Source organism: Camelus dromedarius, chromosome 36 (genome assembly GCF_036321535.1).
Source record: "Camelus dromedarius isolate mCamDro1 chromosome 36, mCamDro1.pat, whole genome shotgun sequence".
Lineage (NCBI taxonomy): Eukaryota > Metazoa > Chordata > Mammalia > Artiodactyla > Camelidae > Camelus > Camelus dromedarius.
Window position 1 is genome coordinate 2,753,606 of NC_087471.1, and position 22,488 is coordinate 2,776,093.

General features: G+C 40.2%; 1 protein-coding gene across 1 annotated transcript in view; it reads left to right on the plus strand.

Moving 5' to 3' along the window:
- The window catches only part of LOC116149902 (serine/threonine-protein kinase MRCK alpha-like), a 38,218-nt gene that overhangs the window by 11,423 nt on the left and 4,307 nt on the right, over positions 1-22,488 (plus strand). Inside the window, exons 6-14 of the mRNA XM_064482542.1 lie at positions 3,299-3,409; positions 6,102-6,185; positions 7,787-7,892; positions 9,464-9,600; positions 10,242-10,381; positions 12,244-12,325; positions 13,968-14,184; positions 15,325-15,387; positions 18,035-18,631. Of these exons, the coding sequence (XP_064338612.1) occupies positions 3,299-3,409; positions 6,102-6,185; positions 7,787-7,892; positions 9,464-9,600; positions 10,242-10,381; positions 12,244-12,325; positions 13,968-14,184; positions 15,325-15,387; positions 18,035-18,631 (1,537 nt within the window). The remainder of the gene's footprint in view (positions 1-3,298; positions 3,410-6,101; positions 6,186-7,786; positions 7,893-9,463; positions 9,601-10,241; positions 10,382-12,243; positions 12,326-13,967; positions 14,185-15,324; positions 15,388-18,034; positions 18,632-22,488) is intronic.

Here is a 22,488-nt window from a genome sequence, read left to right on the forward strand (position 1 = left end):
TCCTGTCAAATCCTTCTGTGTACCCACACAGCAGTCTTGACCAGGCCACTGAGACCCAGCCACTCACCGTAAGCATTCTTGCTGGCCAAAATTTATGGTGAATGAATATGGCTGTAGGCGGCAGATGAAACACACGTCTTGACTTCCCAAAAGCTCCGGGATTGGTGTGTTGTTGCCAAATACTCAGGAGGGACCTGAATTCTGATTTTATACCAATCTCTTCAAAACTTCTCGAACTGCTGTACCTCCTAAAGAAAAAAAAACAAAAAACAAACAAACAAACAAAAAACACCGAAAAGGTAGGGTCACATTTTTAGAAATTTAATCACCAAGATTTTCAGATAAAGTAGCATTACCAAAGGGTTCAAAAGCAAAACTTTACCCTAGGAAAGTAGTTTCTGATATAACTCTTTGCCTTCTGGACATGATGAGATACCAAAGAATTTTCTTAGCACCGTGTGTCTGAGAAGCTTCTGAAGTCGTAGAGCAGATTCCTTTGTAACCATTTGGTCACGCTCTTCTGGCTATCCTGCCAGTGGGATCCCACCGTGGTAACTTTTGGCATTTTGTGTTTTGAGATTCCAGAGAACTTGGATTCGTTCCTCCAACACTAAAAATGCCACAGTCCTTTATCTCATCAGAAGTTTTTAAAAACTTGCAATTTATAGAATTTTATAATACAGCAAGGGTCTTCACATTTTATAAGGCTGATTTCTTTTTTAATAATAGGCAAATTTCTGGGGCAGTATTTTTATTGCCATTAACATATTTTTTGTAGTGCTTTTTCTGAATATCCAGATGAACCTCCTACGTGGGACTTCTCTAACCCTGATGCTTCGTCACTGTCTCCCAGAATGTTTACAAGAAGCCCTTAAATTAAATACCCTTTAATGCCTCCATTTCCTTGTCTGTCAAGTTGTAAATTATATTTACCTTTTGAATAGTCCTGCTGGTGAAGAACAGGCAAGGAAGGTAAAGTGAGGGGAAAATGTCTCAATTCCTGTGTGCTCTGAAATAGACTATTTTACCAGTTCCCTGGATATGCTCTTGTTTACGCCCACCAAGAAACAGCTCTGGAAATAGACACAGGAAGAGTAAAAAGAGTTTAAAAATGCAGACAAATGTCTTTTTTAAATTATGCGCTGACTCCCCTCATAACTGAGATTTGCTATAGATTAAGCATGGTTAGAAATTACATTTTTAAACTATAAACATAAAATAATTTATAAGAAAAAACTTGCCTTAATAGGAAAAATAATTCTCAGTGGTATACATGTTTGTTACTCAGTTTGTTACAGATTGTGGCACTGATCTTGAGTTTTACTTGTTATTTGTTGATCTGACTTAATCTGAATGCTTATTTTTATTTAACCGCTTTGAAAAGTTGACCATGGCGGGGTCTAGTTTAACTCCTAGTACCGCTAATCAAGAGTTTGGCCTTTGGTTCCTGAGTCTAGCCTGTGGGTTATGGAAGCACAGAATGGGGCTAGTGAGCAAATCCATCTTGCTCAGCAGTGACCACAGCTGTTGATTCAAAATCAGCGTGGCCTGGGTAGTTTGATCAGTTTAATCTGCATCATGGTACCACGGACTAGACCAACAAGTGAATGGGCGACGTAATACTTCTGTCTCTAGAGGGGACCCTTCCATCTCAAGATCGAAATCTGTTTTCCAAGGATTTTACCGTAAATTTAAACTTTTTATCCAGTTCCAGTGCTTTATTCTCTTGTAACATCATTATTATTATTTTTCTTGTACCATTATTATTTTAATGTACTGGAAGGTAAACTGAAATGACATTTACTATTTTATAGGTTTGAAAAACACAGGAAAAATCGAGAGTTTTGTTTTTATTTTTGCTGGTTGGAAGATATGTTTAAATACATCGTAGTGCGTTTAGATGGAGTTTATATTTGTTATTTCTCTTTTGTGATATTTAATAGGATTAGGTTGAAATAAAAGATAATAGGAAAAACTGTGGGGAAAAAAAACGTTGCTAAATGGAACCCAGTTGTATATAAAAAATATAATACAGCATGGCCAGTTTGGTTATGATCCCAGATATGTGAAGTTTGCCTTTAGAAAATGAATCCGTATAACATACTAACAGATTAAAAAATAAAAACCATATAACTTCAATAAAAGCATGAGAACATCTGATAAAATTCAAAAGCCTTTTATGATACAAAACCAAAAGCAAAGCCCCTCTTCCCAAGCCGGAAATAGAACTTTCTTAATCTGATGGAGGGTACTGGAGACAAAATCCATGGCAAACAGTGTAATTAATGGTGAAATGCTGAAAATTCCCCATTTTTATGTCTACGAACAAGACAAATAGGCCTACTATGACTATTTCTATTCTTCAAGATGAAATGGAGGGCCTTTTCAAATAATTATTAGAATTAACAGAGTTTAGCAAGGTGCTTGACTATTATGTCAATACACAAAAATCAGTATACAGAGTATATCGTATATACAAAATACATTGACTACAATGTCAATACATAGAAATAAATATATATCATGTCAATGAACTGTAACCAAATGCATTTATATATGCCAAGAAGAAATAGTAGGTAATTACCTTTTTAAACACAACACCATTTACAATAGCATAACAAATCAAGTATTTAGAAATAAAACTAACAATAGCTAAATGAATTCTCTAGGAAGAAATATTATAAAATTTAAAGAGGGACATTTGAAAAGGCCTAAATTAAATAGGGAATAACACTCAAATTCCAGATGAAAGGCTCAATATTATAAATGTATTAATTCTCCCTTAACTGATAGTATATCAGTTCAATCAAGATTCCATCAAGATTGAAGATTTGATACAATATATCAAGATTCAATATAATCTCAATAAAAATACTGATTTTTTTTTTCATGGAATTTGCAATTTATATGGAAATGCAAAAGGCCAAGAAATTAAAAATGCTTTTGAAGAACAAATTATTCCATCCCATTTCCTCAACAGCTTTGCCATTCTTTTAATGGCTGTGCCCTGCCCCCGTCCTCCTGTCTCCACGGTATTCCACACAGGATGGAGTGATGAATGAGAAACAGCACGTGCTGAAGTGAATCGCTCAGAGGTGCAGGCAGGAGCAGCTGCACCTGCTTCTGTAGTGTCGTGGCCACTGTCTTGCATGTTGACATTCTTCTAACAAAAATCCTAAAATTACAGTTTTGCCACCCATCATTGAGAAACACGGTAATGTTCATGACTTCCATCGAGAGTCCTGAATTCTATGCAGTGATGGCTTGAATTTTTGTTTCCCCAAACTTGTTTTTCTAGGCTGATCCAGTGGAGAACGTATTTGAACAGGATCTAAAGATCAAGTTTTACATCGGTTCCGGGTCCACATCTCCGTCCTCACACAGTGGAGACGAAGCCGACCCGGTTAAGGTGCCTCCGTGGGGTAGTTTTGCCTTCGAACTTTCCACCTGCAAAGCGAGAATGACTCCTATCAGAAATAGTGCCGTTTCTCTCCTAAGCGAATGTATCGTTTAGTTCAGGAACAGTCTGTAGAGAGTATTGGGTTTACCTAATAACACAGCAAGATTTGAAACTCAAATGAGAAAACTGTTCCTGAAACTTAGTGAAAGAAGACAAAATTCTACCAAATTCTTGAGCAAAGAACTTAATGATGGGCTCCTGCGATGAAGTGAGGGTTTAAAAGAGCAGAGAGCACATTTCAGTGAATTCTGGAATGGTCAGTAAAACCTGCGGTGCAAAGCACGAGGGGACGTGGTCTGGCAAGGACAACTCCCTTGCTATTTACATTGCTTCAGTTAATATTAAAGAGTCATGCTGTCACAGGAACATTTTACGTAATCATCATAACATCAAGGCTGGTATTAGATACAATTAGTAAGATATTAAAATACATTTGTGACTGCACTTATTAAAATTAGAGGTAACTTCATACCTCCTACATAATGGTACATGAAATAACTCTTCATTGGCCCTTCATGTTAATCAGAGGGCGTGACACTCTGCAAAAGGAAATATTTCCTCCAGAGGTCAAAGGGTTTAGTGTCACCCAGACCGTATTCTCCCTCTTCAAAGATGCTCTTCCCTTCCTTCTTTGCATCTCACTCACCATGATTCATCTGGGCGCGCAAGCTTTGTTGCCCACTTTGGAATCCTCGGGACGGGCAGAGAGTTCTCACGAGGGTATGCAATTTGGTTTGGAAAACTTCAGTGTGGTTTATAGCCAGGCCAGACCTTGTTTTCAAATTCTGCCCAGAGCCTCTAACATTTTGATAACTTTATTTTATCTTATTGTTTTCAAATTTTAATATTAATTTAAAAATTTTCATTTCCATCACACAGGAAGGTATAAGAAATAGTCTACCACAAACCTAAATACCTACTACACACAAATTTAGCAAAACAGTTGTCATTTTTGTTTCTGACCTGGTGTGCATTCTTCTTGTCCACCTTTTCATACTTTGCATCTTAGGCAAGTATCCTTCAAGCTCACAGGATTGCTTGGTTTGCTTAAAATACAAAGCATTAAATACACAAATATTATCCCTATTGCTTTACAACTTATTTTTTTCACACTGTTTATTCATGTCAAGACCATTCATTCATTTTTAACTGCTGTGTAGTATTCCACTGTATAAATATACTTAGGTTCACATAACCATGCTCCTTTTGATGAATTAATGCATTTTTTCCACATTATAATTTCTCTATTATAATGAGCCTGTTGGGACCTGCTTGCCTATATACACATGGGAGAATTTGTTAGCTATTGGCTAGTAGAAATGCATATTGTCAATGTAAGATTTTGCCAACTGAGTTATTTAATTTTTTTGAAACAATCATAAATTTTACAGAGATATTTCAAGCACAGTATAAAATTACTTTTCCTGGACTATTTGAAAGTTGCCACTTGATTTTCCATCACCTTGAATAATGCTTTCTCTTGTACTTCTTACAAATAAGAATGTTCACCTACATCATCATATATATATATACATATATACACACACACACACACACACACACACTATAACCATCATCAGTAACATTGATACATTACTGTCATCTAATCCTCAGACCCCTTCAAGATTCACCAACTGTCCCCATGTGACCATTATAGCAAAAGAACACAGTGGTGGGAATGCAAAATGGTACAGCCACTTTGGAACACAGTTTAGTGATTTCCCACACAGCCGGCAATCACGCACCTTGATATTTACCCAAATGAAATGAAAACTGATCTCCACACAAAATTCTGTCCATATATAGCAACTTTATTCATAATTGCCAAAACTTGGGCGCAACCAAGATGTCCTTCAGTAGGTGAATGGATAAATAAACTGCGGTACAACATCGAGACAATGGAATATTACTCAATGATAAAAAGAAATGAGTTTTGAAGACACGAAAAGACATGGAAGAGTCTTAAACGCATATCACTAAGTGATTGATGCCAATCTGAAAGGGCTGTGTATTGTGTAATACTTTACCCCCAGCAACATTTGTGAGCACCTGATTCTTTCCATTTCAGAATATATTTTCTATAATTCCCTAGGAAAGAAAAATTGTATTTCATATAGACAGCTAAATTTTATGATTTTGAAGTCTAATTTAAAAATGTCATCTAAATTACCCAAGCATATTTTTAGATTATTAGTGTTTGCAAAACCTTAATGAACCCCCTATAATTAATTTTAGTATATTTCTACATACTTACGGTCACAAATCCTTTCTACATTTATAAGACAAGTAGTCCAAAAGTCTTTTGAAGATTCTAATCACATACCTACTCATTAAAAGTATTCTTCAAATATGTTTATGATCAATGTTCTTCTTTTAATGTAGTCTGCATGTGATGACACACATTTTAAAATAGCCAAGTTGAAATAAAGTATATGAACTAAACATATATTTTGTTTGTAGAAATGGAAGGCTTATATTTGAATTACTTAAAGTGTATATTCAGCACTGTGAGAATTTTAGCTTTCCTGTGTTTTTGTCTAACACGTATAATTCTTTTGTCTTACTTGAGAAATAATTTAATTCTTATAATTTTGGTGATATGGACTGCTTGCCTACATTTATTTTTATCTCCTTGATTCAGATTACAGATTCTGCTCACCTTCCAGTTCACACCCCAACAATAAAGAGAAGAGACTGTCACAATAGAATCCTCTTTCCAGCAAAGGTACTTGATTAAGTTCCAAACTTAGCAGGTCCTTGAAAACCGAGAATAAGTTGGTTTTCATCTTCAACCCACCCCTCCCTCCCTTCTTCCCTCCTTTCCTTCCTTCCTTCCTTGCTTGCCTCTTGGAGACTTCTGGTTAAACATAGCAGACTCAAAAATGCATACTTTCTAATGAAATCCTCTAAACCGATAAAAAGAAAAGTAAGTTACATAATTTTGGAAGGTGGAAGAGGCTGAGTGAGGGGTTAGGAGGGCTGGGAAATCTGAATGTCAAGTGCTTAGAGAGGGCTTGCCAAAAAGCCACAAAACACTTAGCATCTCAGAAGCCTACAAGGATTCGAGGACTAGCAACACTAAGTCCTTCCGGAGGAAGGGGTGATGTGCAGTGCTGAAAACAGGGGAGTAAACTGAGGATCTGAATGAGAGCAAGTCGCTCCCGTGCACACACAGTGTCCACAGCAGGGACTGCAGTCAGTCTGTTTTACAGATGAGGAAACAGAGACACGAAGAAGGGGAGAAAATTTACCAACTTGTATTTGGAAGAACCAGATTTTGTTACAGTTTACATATTGCTCATTTATGACAACAATAATTTCAGGTCAGAGAGGCATGGTACAGAAATAGAAAACCCATAGTGGATTGCCCACTTGTTGACAATTCTGGGAAGACACCTGGAGTTTTAGCTGTCAGGGTTCCAGTTAGAAATTTGAGGGTGCCTTCTGTCTCGAAGGTACAATACAGCCTGCTTCACAGGAGTGTTCCAGTCCCTGGGGAACAGGATTTATTTTATTGATAGTAGAAAGTGAAACACATCATGTGCTCTAGAAAGCACATTTTGAAATTATTCTTTCTTTCTAAAGAAGGGATAGAAACCGTATTATTTTTGTTACCCCTCTTCAATAAAAATATGTAACACAGGCAATTCTGACTCCATTTGTTGTTAAGAAATCATTTGAAGAATTTATCAATCTACAATATTTTAATGTCAGGGTATATCAGCCCATATAAAGCCCAGGCTATATTTATTTGGTTCCAAATAGTATTAATGAACATTTGATCACCTCTAAATAATTCTCCTCCTCCTCCTTCTCCTCCCCTTTCTCTTCTTGGTAATTTTGGGATCACTTAATCAGTATTTTCCAGTTAGGAAGTGATTAGAGGCAAGCATCCTAAGTGCTGGTGAGAAAGGAGGGAGCTGCTTTTCTTGCATATACATATAAAATGGTATTTTGGGCAGGATGGGTTGAAGGAATCACCAGAATCACCTTTTCAATGTTATTTATTTGTTTACTTTTTGAAGTACAGTCAGTTACAATGTGTCCGTTTCTGGTGCACAGCACAGTGTCCCAGCCATGCATGTATAGACATGTATTTGCTTTCATATTCTTTTTCATTAAAGAAGAAGATTTTGAATATAGTTCCCTGTGCTATAGAGAAGGATTTTTTTAATCTATTTTTATATTCAGTGGTTAACATTTGCAAATCTCAAACTCCCCAATTTCTCCTCTCTCATCCCCTTTCCCGCAGTTATCATAAAATCGTTTACTGCATCTATGAGTGTTATTTACCATCAACGCATGTTTGGTCTCTTTGTTTTGTAGAATAAGACCCACCGGTTTTTCCTCACATCCTTCACGGCCCCTACCAAGTGCCACCAGTGCACATCTCTGATGGTGGGTTTGGTAAGGCAGGGCTGCTCCTGTGACGGTAAGACCCGAGGAGGGGCTGTGTGCGCTTGGAGCCGTGGCACCCACACCTAAGTGTTCTCACTCAGCTCGGTGCTTTAGGCAGCTGCTGTAACCAAGCACGTAGGCTGGGTGGCTTCTAGACACAGACCTGCATTCCTCACAGGCTGGGGGTCTGAGATCTGGGCGCCCGTACGGCTGGGTTCTGGAGAGGAGCCCCCTCCAGGCTGCACCTGGTGGAAGGGGGAGGGGTAGGGAGCTCCAAGGGGTCTCTTTTCTAAGGGCGCTAATCCCAGTCACGAGGGCTCCACCCTCAGGACCTAATCCCCTCCCAGAGGCCTCACCTTCTCGTACCGTCACATGGTGGGGTGGGGCAGGGCGGGGTGCAGGAGTTAGCATTGCAAAATACCAGTTTTGAGGGAATCCAAACATCCAGCCCATTGCACTAAATGACTAAGCAGAAATGTGCTCTCTGGGAACTATAGAAGCATCACAGTGTCCTGATCACTTCTCTAAAAAATCTCTCTGAATGTGTTTCGTATCAGAAAGACTGGACCTGTAGTTGTGGGTAGACTTTGGGGGGATCTCTGCACTGGGCAACTCCAGAGAGCCTCCTGCCCTCGCAGCCTGTGTGAACAGCGCCCCCAGGAGGTGTGCTGTGTAGCCTGCAGGCAGGGCCCCACTCCCTGGGAAAATGTATTTAGATACATTTTGTTTTCTGTGGCACTGGGAGAGTTTGAGGACCACATCCACTGGCCCACGTGACAGGAAAACGGAATGCTGTCCTTTGTCATCCTTTTACTTGACTCGTTTAATTTATTATGGTGAATATTGCTGAAGGAAAGCACTATATTTTTGCAAATGTCTAACAGTGGATCCCTGTGCCGCACAGACACCTCGTTCCTCACCCGAGGGAGCCGATTCTGCACGTGTTGGTTTCCTCAGTGAGTCCTGTCAAATGCTCACTCTGGGATGCACAGCGCTGAGCAAGACAACTGTCCTGCACTCAGCACTGTGACAGTCAGAGGTGCCTTAACTGCGAACACATCCTAAAACATTGAACAAAATGGGATGTAAAATGAGGAGTCATGTGCTCACACACTCCTCCGAGGGCAGCGGAGCCAGGCTCTGAGCTGAACTCACGGGAGCATCTCTCAGCCTCTGCTGAGCCTGGGACGGCTGCTGCCCCTGCTGGTGCATAAAGATGGCCCACGGCCACCACCGCTGCAGACCCCAGAACCTGCAACTTCTGCCAGGGCCAGGAAGGACCCTGCTGCTGCAGAACTGAGAATGTGCGCACCAAATCTGGAAGCCACCACTGCAGCCGTGGCTTCACACTCCCTCTGTCAAGACCCAGCCAGTAAGATGGATGTGGTGCCTCCAGCACCACCCGGCATGACCCAGCTCAGCATCTCATAGAAAGCCGTCTTCTGAGCGGAGCTTCTAAGGTCCAAAACTTAGTTCCAAGGGAGTCCAGGAAATGTAGTTTTTAGCATTTTGGCCTCTACAAGAGTAGACGGAATGGCAGTGGGAGTCGAGGGAATCAGACCATTGTATCCTCACAGTTACCTCTCTTTTATTTCCTCCAAAAAGTATGTGGGTTCTCATGTCACACAACCTGTGCAGAAAAAGCTCCAAGAACTTGTCCAGTGCCTTTGCATCAGAAGAAAGGCACCTTCTGTCTAGACCCACAGAAAGGCACGGGAACAGCCTATGAAGGCCACGTCTGGGTAAGTGTCAATGTTTTGGGCTCATATGAATCTTTTCACAATGTGTGCACAACACTTGTCAGAAAGATTTATGCTGTGTTGTACAGTAATAATTATATACAATTGAAAATATTTCTTCCATCCTAAGAAGATGATTTCAGAGCAAAGTTTAGCTGTCCCCAAGAGGATATTTCCACATGTCCCCAAGTTTTCTGTTTAGACCCCACCTTGCGATGAACAATGGCTGAAATCCCTGTTAGCGATGTACCTTTGACTTCCAGCCAGCAGTCATAAATTATGAGACTGGGGGTGAGAGAATCTTCTTGAGAAATACTTAAAATCTGAGTTGAATCTGAGGCTACCAAATTTGAATTTAATGTTACGTCACGGCAAAGCTGTGACTGTGAATGAACTGCTAGTGTTCAGTGAAATGGTATTAATCTTCTTTTCACAACGCAAGAATCATCCAGTCCTCAAAGGGATTGCCTTTGTTTTAAAAATTTCATTTATGCGATCTAGTTCTGTTCCCACCTTTAACAAGGAAAAGTGGCAGATTTATAACATAGTATAATTATTTGAGTTTTATATATAATCATTGCATAGTATTTGATGTTTCGACTTGGATTGCCTTTGTTTGTTTTTTTGCAAACTAAAAACTAAAGATCCCAAAGAAAGCAGGAATGAAAAAAGGATGGCAGAGGGCACTGGCTGTAGTTTGTGACTTCAAACTCTTCCTGTATCATGTGGATGAAGAAAAAGGCTCAAAACCCAGTGTTGTAGCAAGTCATGTGATTGACTTAAGGTAAGCTTTGAAAGGGAGAATATTATTTTATCCAAAAAAAAAAATTGGGAATAAAAATGCTTTCTGATATTTTCTTTAAATAGTGTTGTCATTTAACTTTATGCTAAGTTCATAATTTTCTGCACTGCCAAGCCCCTGTAGATATCTCAGTTTCTATCCTTTCCTTCTAATATTTTTGGTTGATCTATTTTTGCCAACTGTTAAACACCTCCTCGGCAGCTGTGCCGTTAAAATGCTTGCACTTAATTGTTTTCCGTAAGTGCCCCTTGGGGAAGTGAATTTTCACTGGGAGCGCCCTAGCTCTGCACAGATCTACAGAGGATCTGGCTCAAGGATTCAGCAGATCACTGATCAGCACATGCATGTGAGGAAGACTACGAAACGTGAGCAAAAAGAATCCAATATTATGTAAAAATTATACGGCATCTGGAGCCAGTGTGGTGTGTGTTGGGAAGGCTGGTTTAATGTTCAAAAATCAATATATTTTACCATATCAATAAAGGAAAAAGATCCTGTCAGTAGATACAATAAACACATTTGGCAAAATCAGGTATTTATTCTTGATACACACTTAGAAGAAAGCGTCCTCATCCTGATGAAGGGCGTCTATGAAAACCCCACAGCGAACATCACAATTAGTGGCAAAAGACTCAGTGCCTTCTCACTAAGATCAGGAACAAGACAATGATGTTTGGTCTCACCACGCTTATTAAACATTGTACTGGAGATCCAGGATAGGGAAGAGAAAGAAATAAAATACATCCTGGTTGTAAAGAAGGAAGCAAAATTATTCATAGGCAGAATGAACATCTGTGCAGAAGTATCTGTGCAACCTACAGAAAAAGCTGTCAGAACGAATAAATGAATTCAGTAAATTTGCAAGATACTTGATCAATAGATACGAAAGGCTAAAATTAAAAAGACTGTTTCAAATGTTGGCAGCAGATGGAGGACCTGGATCTCTCAAACATTGCTTTGTAAGTCATTTAACCACTTTGGATGAAAGCTTGGCAGTTTCCTAAAAAGTTAACCACACACCTAATATATGATCTAGTCATTCTACTCCTAGTATTTCCCCCAAAGAAAGCTTATGTCCATACAGAGGTGCATGAACATTCATAGCAGAGCCCCAAACTTGAAACAACCCCAATGTCCATTCACGGGCAAATGGATACATTGTGGCTGTGAGATGTTGCTCGTCAACAAAAAGAAATGAAGTTTTCATCCGTGTGGCAACACATATGGACCTCATTATTATTATGATGAGAAAAAGCCAGACAAAAAGAGCACATATTGTCTGTTTCCATTTCTAGAAAATACTGGAAAATGCAAACGAATCTGGAGTGACAGGAAGCAGATCAGTGTGGGGGAGGAGGGAGGAGTGCCCAGGAGGGAGGGACGGCAATGGTTACAAAGCTGTACCAGGGAACTTTCAAGGGTGATGGACTGTTTCATTGTCTCCCCCGTGGTGACGGTTTCACAGGAGCACCCATAAGTCAGGACTCATCTAATTGTCCACTTTAAATATGCATAGCTTATTATGTGTCAAGTATATTTCAGCAACATTTAAAAAATATACAAATGAGCTGACCTGAGGGCACATGGCCCATATTCTTGTGGCTTTGGGGTCAGACAGGTGCCCGTATCCCCGTTCCCACGGGAACTGTGAGTCAGGGTTAACCACGAGGGTTTTCTGATCACGTTCAGTGGGCCGGGTCCCGCGGCTACAGTGTTTTGATCACTGTCAGTTACTACCGAAAAGAATAAAAATCAGGGAGATTAAAATCGAGGATTATGTTAATGTATCATTTACTCATTTTCAGGTGATTCTGCTCACGCCCAGTATCTTGTTTTTCCTTCAGGGACGGAGCATTTTCTGTCAGTTCAGTCTGGCCCTCAGATTTTATTCCCGTAAAGAGAAGGGAAATGCCTCGTATGTTTAAAGTAAGCCTGCATGCTTCTGTTGGCCTCCTTATAATGTTTTGTTTCACCCCTTCCTTGCCTGTCCACAGGGGTCAAGGCTCCTTGGGCTGCTGAAGGTCACTGGAGGCTGAGGTTTTAAAAGAGCCGTGGGATCATTTCCACCTCCCTCCCACTTGCCACAAGAACTCTATCCCCTTATTCAAAAATACTATAAATAATAGCTTTTTGCATGTGTTACGGTCTTTTCATCCTACAGTTAAATTGAAGACTTAAAATGCAAATGTTCCTGAGGGTGTCCATTCATTCTACACTGAGGTAGCAGGACAGAGCTCAGATTCAGAGCTGAAAACACTAGAAGCTTACAAAGCGGGATGGGTGGTGAAAAAAGAGGGGAAAAAACAGTAACAGGGAAAGAGAGATGACATACGTCCCAGGCAGACGGACACAGCTGACCATTCATGGACCCGCAGTGGCATGAATGTGCCGTTTCTAAAACTAGAGGCATTTGTAAAATAAGTTCCCTCTGAGGCAACATTTTGAAGTCATATTTCCGATTCAAACCAAGAACAAAGTGGAAAAGTCGGGGAAGGATATAGTTTTGCAATCTCTTAAAAAAAATGGGCTAAAGTGAAAATTAAAGCGACTCTGGAATGTCACTTAAAGAAAGAGACAGAGAAAGCGAAAGACTGCTGTCCTCTTGTGAACCCACGTGGTTACAGTCAGCCTGTGAGTCTTGTGTGTTGACAAAGGCCAGAAAGGAGGATACTCAGTTCCTTAGTCATGGATGTACGTCTATTTAGACCCCACCCAACCGCCAAGAGAGCTTACAAAGACCTGGCCGTTAGAACTGCGACTTACAGAGTGGGAATTCATTATGTCACTGCTCCTCACTGGGTATTCCCCCCAAAGACAGTTTTCTCTATCAATTTAGAGTTCTCCTAGCCTGATGATATAGTTTTAAATTGAAATTTGATTTGCCATTTACTAGTAGTGATGTAGGTTACAAGCATGCAGCAGACAGGAAATCATAGGTATTTCTGAATATTTCTAACTTAAAAACAAAAAACTCCTGAGCGTTTTCATCATATCACAATTGATTATGATGATTGCAACGGCAAAACACGTTGCCGATTCAGACATGTCTCTAGGTGCAAAGCTGTGTGTTAGAGCTGAGCGGCTCAGAGTGGAGGCTGTGGTATCAGATCGCCTGCACTCTACCCCCCTGTGCCCCCGTCTTCTCACTGATAAAATGAAGGGAATGAATGATATCTACCTACCCACTGGGGTTTCTGTGAGGACTCAATCCATTAACACACATGTAAATTTCTTAGAGCCGTTCCCAGTACAGCGTCAGCTCTCAGGATACAGTCCATACAGAGTAAGCATTCAACAAATGGTAACTGTTTTCATTTGATGAAGTCTAAGATTTTAGGTTGTCGGGGAACACTGGTATTTTTATGAGGCTCAAAGTGGAGGTGATTCTGACATTTTGCTTTTGGCTTGGGTTCCACGTTCCTCCCATCACTTATGCTAAGAACCAGGAAGAGGGTGATATTCTTGGAAGTGTCATTTACTAGTGGTGAGTTTCATGAGAACTGCTAAACAGGCTGGCATAAAGCGTGTTTGCTTTCTTATAACCTAGCTCTTCCTTAAATGGTTCTAGGTCACAGCTTCCCAGCTCTCAGCGCCTAGTGACAGATATTCAGTCGCAATATTAGCAGACAGCGAGAATGAGAAGAGTGAGTGGGTGGGAGCGCTGAGTGAGCTGCACGAGGTGCTGAGGAAAAGCCATCCCCGAGACCGCTCAGTCTATGCTCTGAAAGAGGCTTGTGACCGCCGTCTGCCCCTGATCAAAACCACCCAGACAGCTGCAATCGTAGGTACGGATTTACAGCATTTATCCCGCTAGGTTTGCACCCCTCCCCACAGTCCCCACATTGGAATCTGAAACCCTTAACTTTATTCACAACCCACTTGTCAGCAAAACCTGATGGAATGAGGCCATCGGCGGTGGGGGTGGGGGGGTGGGTGGGGGTGTGGTCCTTCCCCCTCCATCCCATGGCTACTTGTAGGATTCTCTGCAAAAGCGCATTTGATTATATGATGGTTCCCAGGCCCTGCCTAAAAGGGTGTTTCTTTCATCTACAGTCGTATCTTTCTTGTCTGAAAAATTCTGAGCTCCCAAACACATCTGGCCCCAAACATAAAGATCATGGCCATGAATGTGACTATGAACTGTCTACCCGGGGGGCAGAGACTTGCATATGCCCCCGCCCAGTACTCAGTAAATAAGCAAAAAAAAAAACAAGTGAATCAGTGAATGAATTGCTAAGGTCAATGTTGAACTTTGTAGCAATAAACAAGAGCAGTTGGATTTCTCAAGCAGCATTTCTTTTGCATCAGATAATGGTGACAGTGAGGGCCACTTAGCTATTTCCTCCTGGGTGACATGGAGCTGGTTACTAAACTTCATGTATTAAATGCAGATAATCCCAGTTTTTCAGTCGTGGCGATGATTTGAGCTAATATACGTAATTCTGTGCTTTGGACTCAGAACCTTCCCTCGGTAAATGCTCCCTTTGCACTTAAAGTTTTCGCTCTCCCTATGTTCTGACACCTCCCAACCCTGTGCTGTGACAGCTCAGGCCAAGGTCACCGACAAATTCATTTAGGAACGTTTTTCATTCATGAAACATCACTTATTAATAGCAAATTTGAAAGTATATCGTTACTTGAATATTATACTTTTTTTGAGTGTCCATAAAGATTACTTTATCATGATCTTTCTAATTGAGAGAAATATGTTTTGTTACGCTTACTTCTGTAATCTGAAAGAAAAATCGTAGCGCAAGTTAATTATTCTTATTATGTTTCTTTTCACTGTAATATTGCTATGTACGTATTCAGTTTGTCTTCTAAAGTTTTTTAACATCGATACATTTGTCCAGTGTATCCTATTAACTTCACTTAATGCTTGCCCCCCAAAATCCTTGACATTTTTATCTATGTGTCAAATACAGATCGCAAAAGAATCGCTCTGGGAAATGAAGAAGGGCTGTTTGTTGTCCACGTTACCATAGACGGTAAGGAGAGTCTTTACTGACCTGGAATAACTTGAAACTCTAATAATAATAATAATAATAATAATAATAATAATAATAATAATAATAATAATAATAATAATAATAATATCAGATTTTTTTCTTTTTTCCTGTAAAAGAAATTTTCCACGTCTGGTTTGATGTGCATTCGAGTCAAATGATGACTTCCGTGCTTTCAGAGATCTATAGCCCGCCCAGAGCCTGCATTAGCTTCACAAGCGATTTCCTATAACACGTGCACTGTGAGGTCTTAGTTTATGGTCTTCACGTTGGTGCATGAAAGATAACACATTTCTGCTTGATTCCCCTTCTCGCCGTTAGTAAGCTGACACCACAAATAGGGACGCCAGAAATTGGCTATTTCTGAGAGAAGACAGCAGAGTTCTTGGTTTGTGTTTTGTTTATTTTTGTTAGGATCTCATGGTTGTTGGAGGGAGAAATGGGGGTGTAGATGAAATGAAGAGGAGGCATACTAATATAGCTGTTTTTCTCTTGGATGTCCGGCATTCTGATGTAGGTGAGATAAAAAAGAATGCTCATTTGAAGGACATTAGCTGTGGTCCCCATTGAAGGCCTCCCATGCTGTGTGGGTGACCCAGTCCTGGTGAGGAGGCCCGTGGAAGGTCCACTAGGGGCCAGCATGAGAGCAGGGACTTGTCTATTTTGTTCAGCAATGATTCCCATGCACTTAACCAGTGCCTGGCACATAGCAGTCACTCAACAAACATTTGTGTAAATAAGGATCATTTTAGTGCCAGAAAAAAATAAGACTTTTTTCCTCAAAGAAGTAATATGTTTCCATTTGTCAGACATTGAGAGATCTGGAATCTTGCTCTCTGGAATCTTAGGACTAAGTTTAGTGCTTTATTATTAAGGTAATCATATTATCTCTGGAATAATTACCTGTTTTAAAATCCATGTGATTTTTGATCTCTTATCCTTCTCTTTGTATCTTTTTTTATCCTTCTCAGACCTACCCTTTGAGTTTATGTCTGTGATTTTATTAGAACCGGACTTAAATCTATTGGAGTAATAATTGGAAAGAATTTAAAAATAGGAAAACATTTTTCCGTACAGCAAAGGAAACCATCAATGAAATGAAATGCTAGTCTACTGAATGGGAGAAAATGTGTGCAACTCATATATCTGATAAGGGGTTAATTTCCAAAATATATAAAGAACTCATACAACTCAGTAGCAGAAAAACTAAGCAATCTGATTAAAAAGTGGGCAGAGGATCTGAATAGACATTTTGCCAAAGAAGACGTACAGGTGGCCAACGGGTACAGGAAAAAGTGCGCAGCATCGCCAGGGAAATGCAAATCCAAACCATGATAAGATGTCACCTTACACCTGTTAGAATGGCTGTTATCCAAAAGCCAAGAAACAACAAATGTTGGTGAGGGTGTGGAGAAGGGCGAACCCTAGTGCACTGTTGGTGGGAATCTATATTGGAGCAGCCAGGTGGAAAACAGTATGGAAGTTCCTCAAAAAGTTAAAAATAGGAACTACCATATGATCCAGCAAGTCCACTTCTGGATTTTTATTCTGAAAAAACACTAGCTGGGAAAGATATCTGCACCCCCATGTTCATTGCAGTATTATTTGTAACAGTAAAGGTATGGAAACAACCTTCGTGTCTACTGATGGATGAATAGATAAAGGGGTGTGTGTGTGCGTGTGTGTGTGTATGGAATATTAGTCAGTCATGAAAAGAATGAAATCTTTCCACTTGGGACAAAACAGTTGGATCTTGAGGGTGTTAAACTAAGTGAAATAAATCAGACAGAGAAAGACAAATGCCATATGATCTCACTAATATGTGGAATCTAAACAAACAGGTTCATGGATCCAGAGAACAGATTGGTGGTTGTCAGAGGTGGGGGTAGTGGGCAAAATGGGTGAAGGGGTTTAAAAGGTACAAACTTCCAGTTAAAAAAATAAATGAATCCTGGGTATGTAACCTACAGCAAGGTGACTATAGTTAATAATACTTTATCTCATATTTCAAATTTGCCAAAAGAGTAGATATTAAAATTTTTTATTACCAGAAAAAAAATTGTAGTTATGTCTGGTGTTGGATGTTAACTAGATTTATTGTGGTGACCATCTGGCAATATATACAAATATTGGATCATTATGTTGTACATCTGAAACTAGTATAATTTTATATGTCAATTATACCTCAATAAGGAAATTTTAAAAAGTAAGGAAACATTGCTAATTTGAAGTTGACTTGTCATCTTATTTGTAGAGAAATTACTCAAGTTAATGACATTAAAATTTATCAGATCATTTTTATTGGGACCTTTTTTTTAAACTTTTTTATTGAGGTATAGTCATTTTACAATGTTGCGTCAAATTCCAGTGTAGAGCACAATTTTTCAGTTATACATGAACATACATACATTGTCACATTGTTTTTCTCTGTGAGCTACTAGAAGATCTTGTATACATTTCCCTGTGCTACACAGTATAATCCTGTTTATCTGTTCTACATTTTGAAATCCCAGTCTATATTGGGATCTTTCTTAATTGCTTTTGGGTAAAACTTGGAGAACAGCTGAATTAAATAAATAGAAATTATTTCGGATTTGACCGCTACTTACAAATCTGTTCATTTGTGTAGAAATTGTTCGAGTGGGTGACATGAAGAAGATTCATCAGATTGAGCTCATCCCCCATGGCCAGATGGTTGCAGTGATCTCGGGGCGAAGTCGCCACGTGCACCTGTTTCCCATGTCAGCTCTGGATGGACAAAAGGCTGATGTTCACAAACTGGCAGAAACCAGAGGGTGCCAGACCATGACTTCCGGAACAGTGTGCCAGGGGGCTCATACATGCCTCTGCGTAGCTAGGAAAAGCCAAGTCTTCTGTTATGAACTGTTTCAGAGCCAGAAAATGTCTCACAGGAAATTCAGAGAGCTCCAGACCCCAACCAACGTCCAATGGATGGCCATCTGCAGCGAGCAGCTGTGTGTGGGATTCCAGTCGGGGTTCCTGAGATACCCCTTGAGGAGAGAAGGAGCTCCGTACAGGATGCTGCATGCGCATGACCCGACACTGTCGTTTATTGCGCATCAGCCGGTGGATGCTCTCTGTGCCGTTGAGGTCTCTAGTATTGAGTATCTGTTATGTTTTAAGAGCATTGGAATTTACACGGACAGCAGGGGCCTCAGGTCTAGGCCAACTGAGCTGATGTGGCCAGCAGCTCCAACCTACTGCCGTAAGGCCACCTTGCAATTTCTTTCCTTGTCTCTCTGTATCTTTCCAGCCTTGTTATTGCAGTTCTATACCCTATGGCCAAATATTGTTAATGATAGGTTTTTTAAAAGTCTTCAATTTATTTATTATTGTATTATTTGTTTTATTTTGGCAGAGGTGGGGAGGTAATTAGGTGTGTTTAATTTTTGGAGAATTGAACCCAGGACCTTGTGCATGACAAGCATGTGCTCTTCCATTTGAGCTATACCCTCCCCCTCTAATGATAGGTTTTATGTACTTAATTCTTTCTTTCTTTCTTTTTTTTTTTTTTTTGTGGGAGGAGGTGATTAGGTTTACTTATCTATTTAAATTTTTTTTAATGGAGGTACTGGGGATTGAACCCAGGACCTCGTGCATGCTAGGCATGCACTCTGCCAGTGGGCTGTACCCTCCCCCATGATGGGTTTTAGTTTTTAAAACAGCATTGCTAAAAATGTTTCCTAAGTTGTCTCTGCCTTTTAAGGCGAATAGCTCTAAAGAAGTTATATCTAAGTCTATGTGAAATACCTTAGCCTTTAATGTTTTACTATATCCATAGGATAGTTTACCTTGACTATACTCTCAAAGTTGTTATCTTTTGTAAGCTCCTAAAAAGGTGTCTTCATGATCAATGAAAATCACAGAGGCATTCATTAACCATAAGGAACAGCTACTAAGTAAATTACTTTATACCTTATACATTTAATGCTCCTAGATCACTTGAACCCATTTGATATTTTATTGGTACAGGCCATCATTTTATAAGTTAAATATAGCCTTTTAAAAATTCAATTAAAGAATAGTCATTGAGCACTTAATGTGAGGACCATGATAAAGGATAAGGGCGCAATATTAAACACGGTAAAGTAGACATAGTCTGTGTCCTCAGGGAGATCACAATCGTGATATGAGAGCAGTAATTAAGCAAGCGTTGTGACCCAGGAATCCAGCATTGTGCAGAAGCACAGAAGAGGGGTGCTTGGTCTAAACTGGGGGTGTCAGGGAAGGCTGGCTTAAAAAAGAGGAGAGGAGTTTTTTTTTCTTTTGACACTTTAAATACGTCATTCTGTGGTCTTCTGACTCCCGTTGTTTCTGATGAGAAATCAACCGTTTTCACTGTCCTTTATGTCTTTTCTGTTTGGCAGCCTTCAAGATCTTCTCATTGTCTTTGGTTTTCAGCAATTTGACAATTATGTGTTCACTTTGTATATATTCTGCTAGGGGTTTTCAAAACTTTTTGGATTTGAAGATTGATACCTCATTCATTTTGGAAACACTTTTGCATTCTCTTTTCTTAAAAAAAAAACTTATTTTCTCTTTTCTGGAGATCCAATTACATGTATGTTAGGCCTCTTGAGTTTCTTCCACAAATTGTTGAGGCTCTGATTTTTAAAAATCCTTTCTTCCTTCTCTGTTTCAGTTTGGGTAATTGATATTGACTCTGTCTTCAGTTCTGCAGACCTTTTCCCCCTGTTTTTTTCAGGAATTGATCAGCATTTCAGGTATTATATTCTTCTGCTCTACAATTTTAAGTGCTTAAAAAAAATTCCACTTCTTTGCTGAACTTCTCCTCTTTGCTAATTTGTTTATATTTTTCACAAAGTCCTGAACTGTTTCTAAATTTACTTGTAATGATTCCAACATATGGCATCTGTGGGTCTGCTTCTATTAAACTTTTTTTTTTTTTTTGGATTAAGGATGCTATTCTCCTGCTTTTTCACATGTCTTTTTATTTTTTTATCCATTGCTGGATGTTATGAATGCTATGATATAGGGACTCTGGATTGTGTTATATATTCTTCTAGAGAGTGTTCTGTGTTTTGTTCTGATAGGCAGTTGATCGGCTGATGGATTATCTTAGGTTGGCTGAGACTTGGGTTTTGACATTGTTGGGGTGGCTTTTCATTCAGTCATTACACCTAAAGAATGGCCTTTCTGGGTCTCAGCAGAATGCCCAGGGTTTTTACCCATGTCTCTCCATTCTGCCTGGGTCAGAAATCTAAAGCCTTTCCAGCACTGCACTGCCTGTGAAATTTCTGTTCATCTCTCAGTGCTCCTAGCAGGTGTCATGGAGTCTTGCTCTGTCCACGTGGAGCTTTGAACTTGGCCTGGAACTTCGAGGGCAGCGCTGCATGGATTTCTGGGATGTTTTCTGCGTGTGGATGTCTCTTCCCTCTGTGTGCTCCGCCTTGCAAATTTCAGGCCTGTTAGAATTTTTTTTTTCCTCTGTCTGGCAAACGTCAACTCTCTTCTTAGGCTCCGTTTTCCTACACAGCTGTTTTGGAGATTTTCCCTTAGGCAGAAAAATAGGGGCATGTGGAACCCACTTCATGCATTTCTCTTTTAAGGATGGCAGCCCTGTGCTGTCTATGAATTAATGCTTAAAAACAGTTATTTCGTATGTTTTGTCTAGTTTTAGAATTATTGATGGTGGAAGGGTAAGTCCAATTGCAGATAACTCTGCCGTAACTGGAAGAGGCCAGCCACGCTGTGTTTTGTGAGGAACACTGAGTCTTTTAGGCGTGGGGTTCAAGTGGAAAGGTTCTTGTGAGCCAGGTCAGAGAAGCACTGACACAGATTTGCATTCAGAAAAATCCCTAGGCTCCAATGGTGAGATTAAAGATAATGCCAGGTGAGGCTGGAGCCCAAGGGACCAACTAGGAGGCAGGTCACTCTAGAAACTGTGGGTTAAAATTACGTGCGGTAGAGGCAGTTGGGATGGAAAGGAGAGAATCGGAGGGATGTGGAGGAGCTGTAATTGACAAAACTTCACACTTGATCAGAAGCGGAAGCTTAAGGATGAAAGAATCAGGAGTGATTCTCAGCTTTCCTTCTTGAGCAAATGAGTGGATGCCACTGATATTTACCGAGCTAATAAAACACGAGGTGGAAAGGATTCAGATGGGCAGGAGGGGAACGGATTTGATCATTTAACTTTTTCCCCTTTTGTTGTGTTGTTGAAGTACTTGGAAACAAATCCCAGACATTCTTTTCTATAATGTCTATACACTTGAGCTCTATACTCCTGAGCATTCGTCTCTGAAAATGCAGACGGAATTTTTCCCACAAAACCACATTGCTGTTATCACCCCTGAAGAAATTACCAGTGAGTCTTGCTTACCACCTAACAGTCCATATTCACGTATCCCTGGTTATCGCAAAGACATCTCTTTTGACAGTGCATTTCTTGGAATCGGAATCCAAAAATGGTGCATATGTTGCATGTTGTAGTTCCCTCTTAAGTATCGCATAATCTTGGGCGGTGGTCTGTGCCGCTGATCTGTGGTTCCGTGGGGCTTTCTACAATCTGGATCTGTCTGTTTCCTCGTGGTGCTTTCTAACTTCTTCCTCGACATCCTGAGTTTCCTACAACTGACAATGAGCTTTGAAGGCTCTGGTAGGAATACTCTAGGAATAGTTTTGTGTACGACACACGGAAGCACGTCAGGGCACACGATGTCTGGTCATCTCACTCCTGGTAATGAAATCAGTGACTGGTTTCTGGCATCGTCAGCATGATTCCTTGGACATGCTGTTTGTCCTGCCGGTGCGAGAGTTAAGACAGAGTGAGAAGAGAAAAGGGTGAAGGTCAGAGGACCAAGAAACGCAAATATTAGGAGGATGGTCAGAGAGCGAGAGGCCCATAAAGGAAACTGAGAAGGAGAATTCTGGGAGGCAAGGATCGCTGAGCTGTCAAGTAGACAAAGACTGAAATGTGTCCATTGATGGTTGATGGTTTGCAGTGAGAGCCATTTCAACGGAGACGTTAAGGCACAGGTCAGATTGCCATGGACGGAGGTGTCGGTAGGGCTGAGCAGTGGAGGACAGGAAAGGTGAATG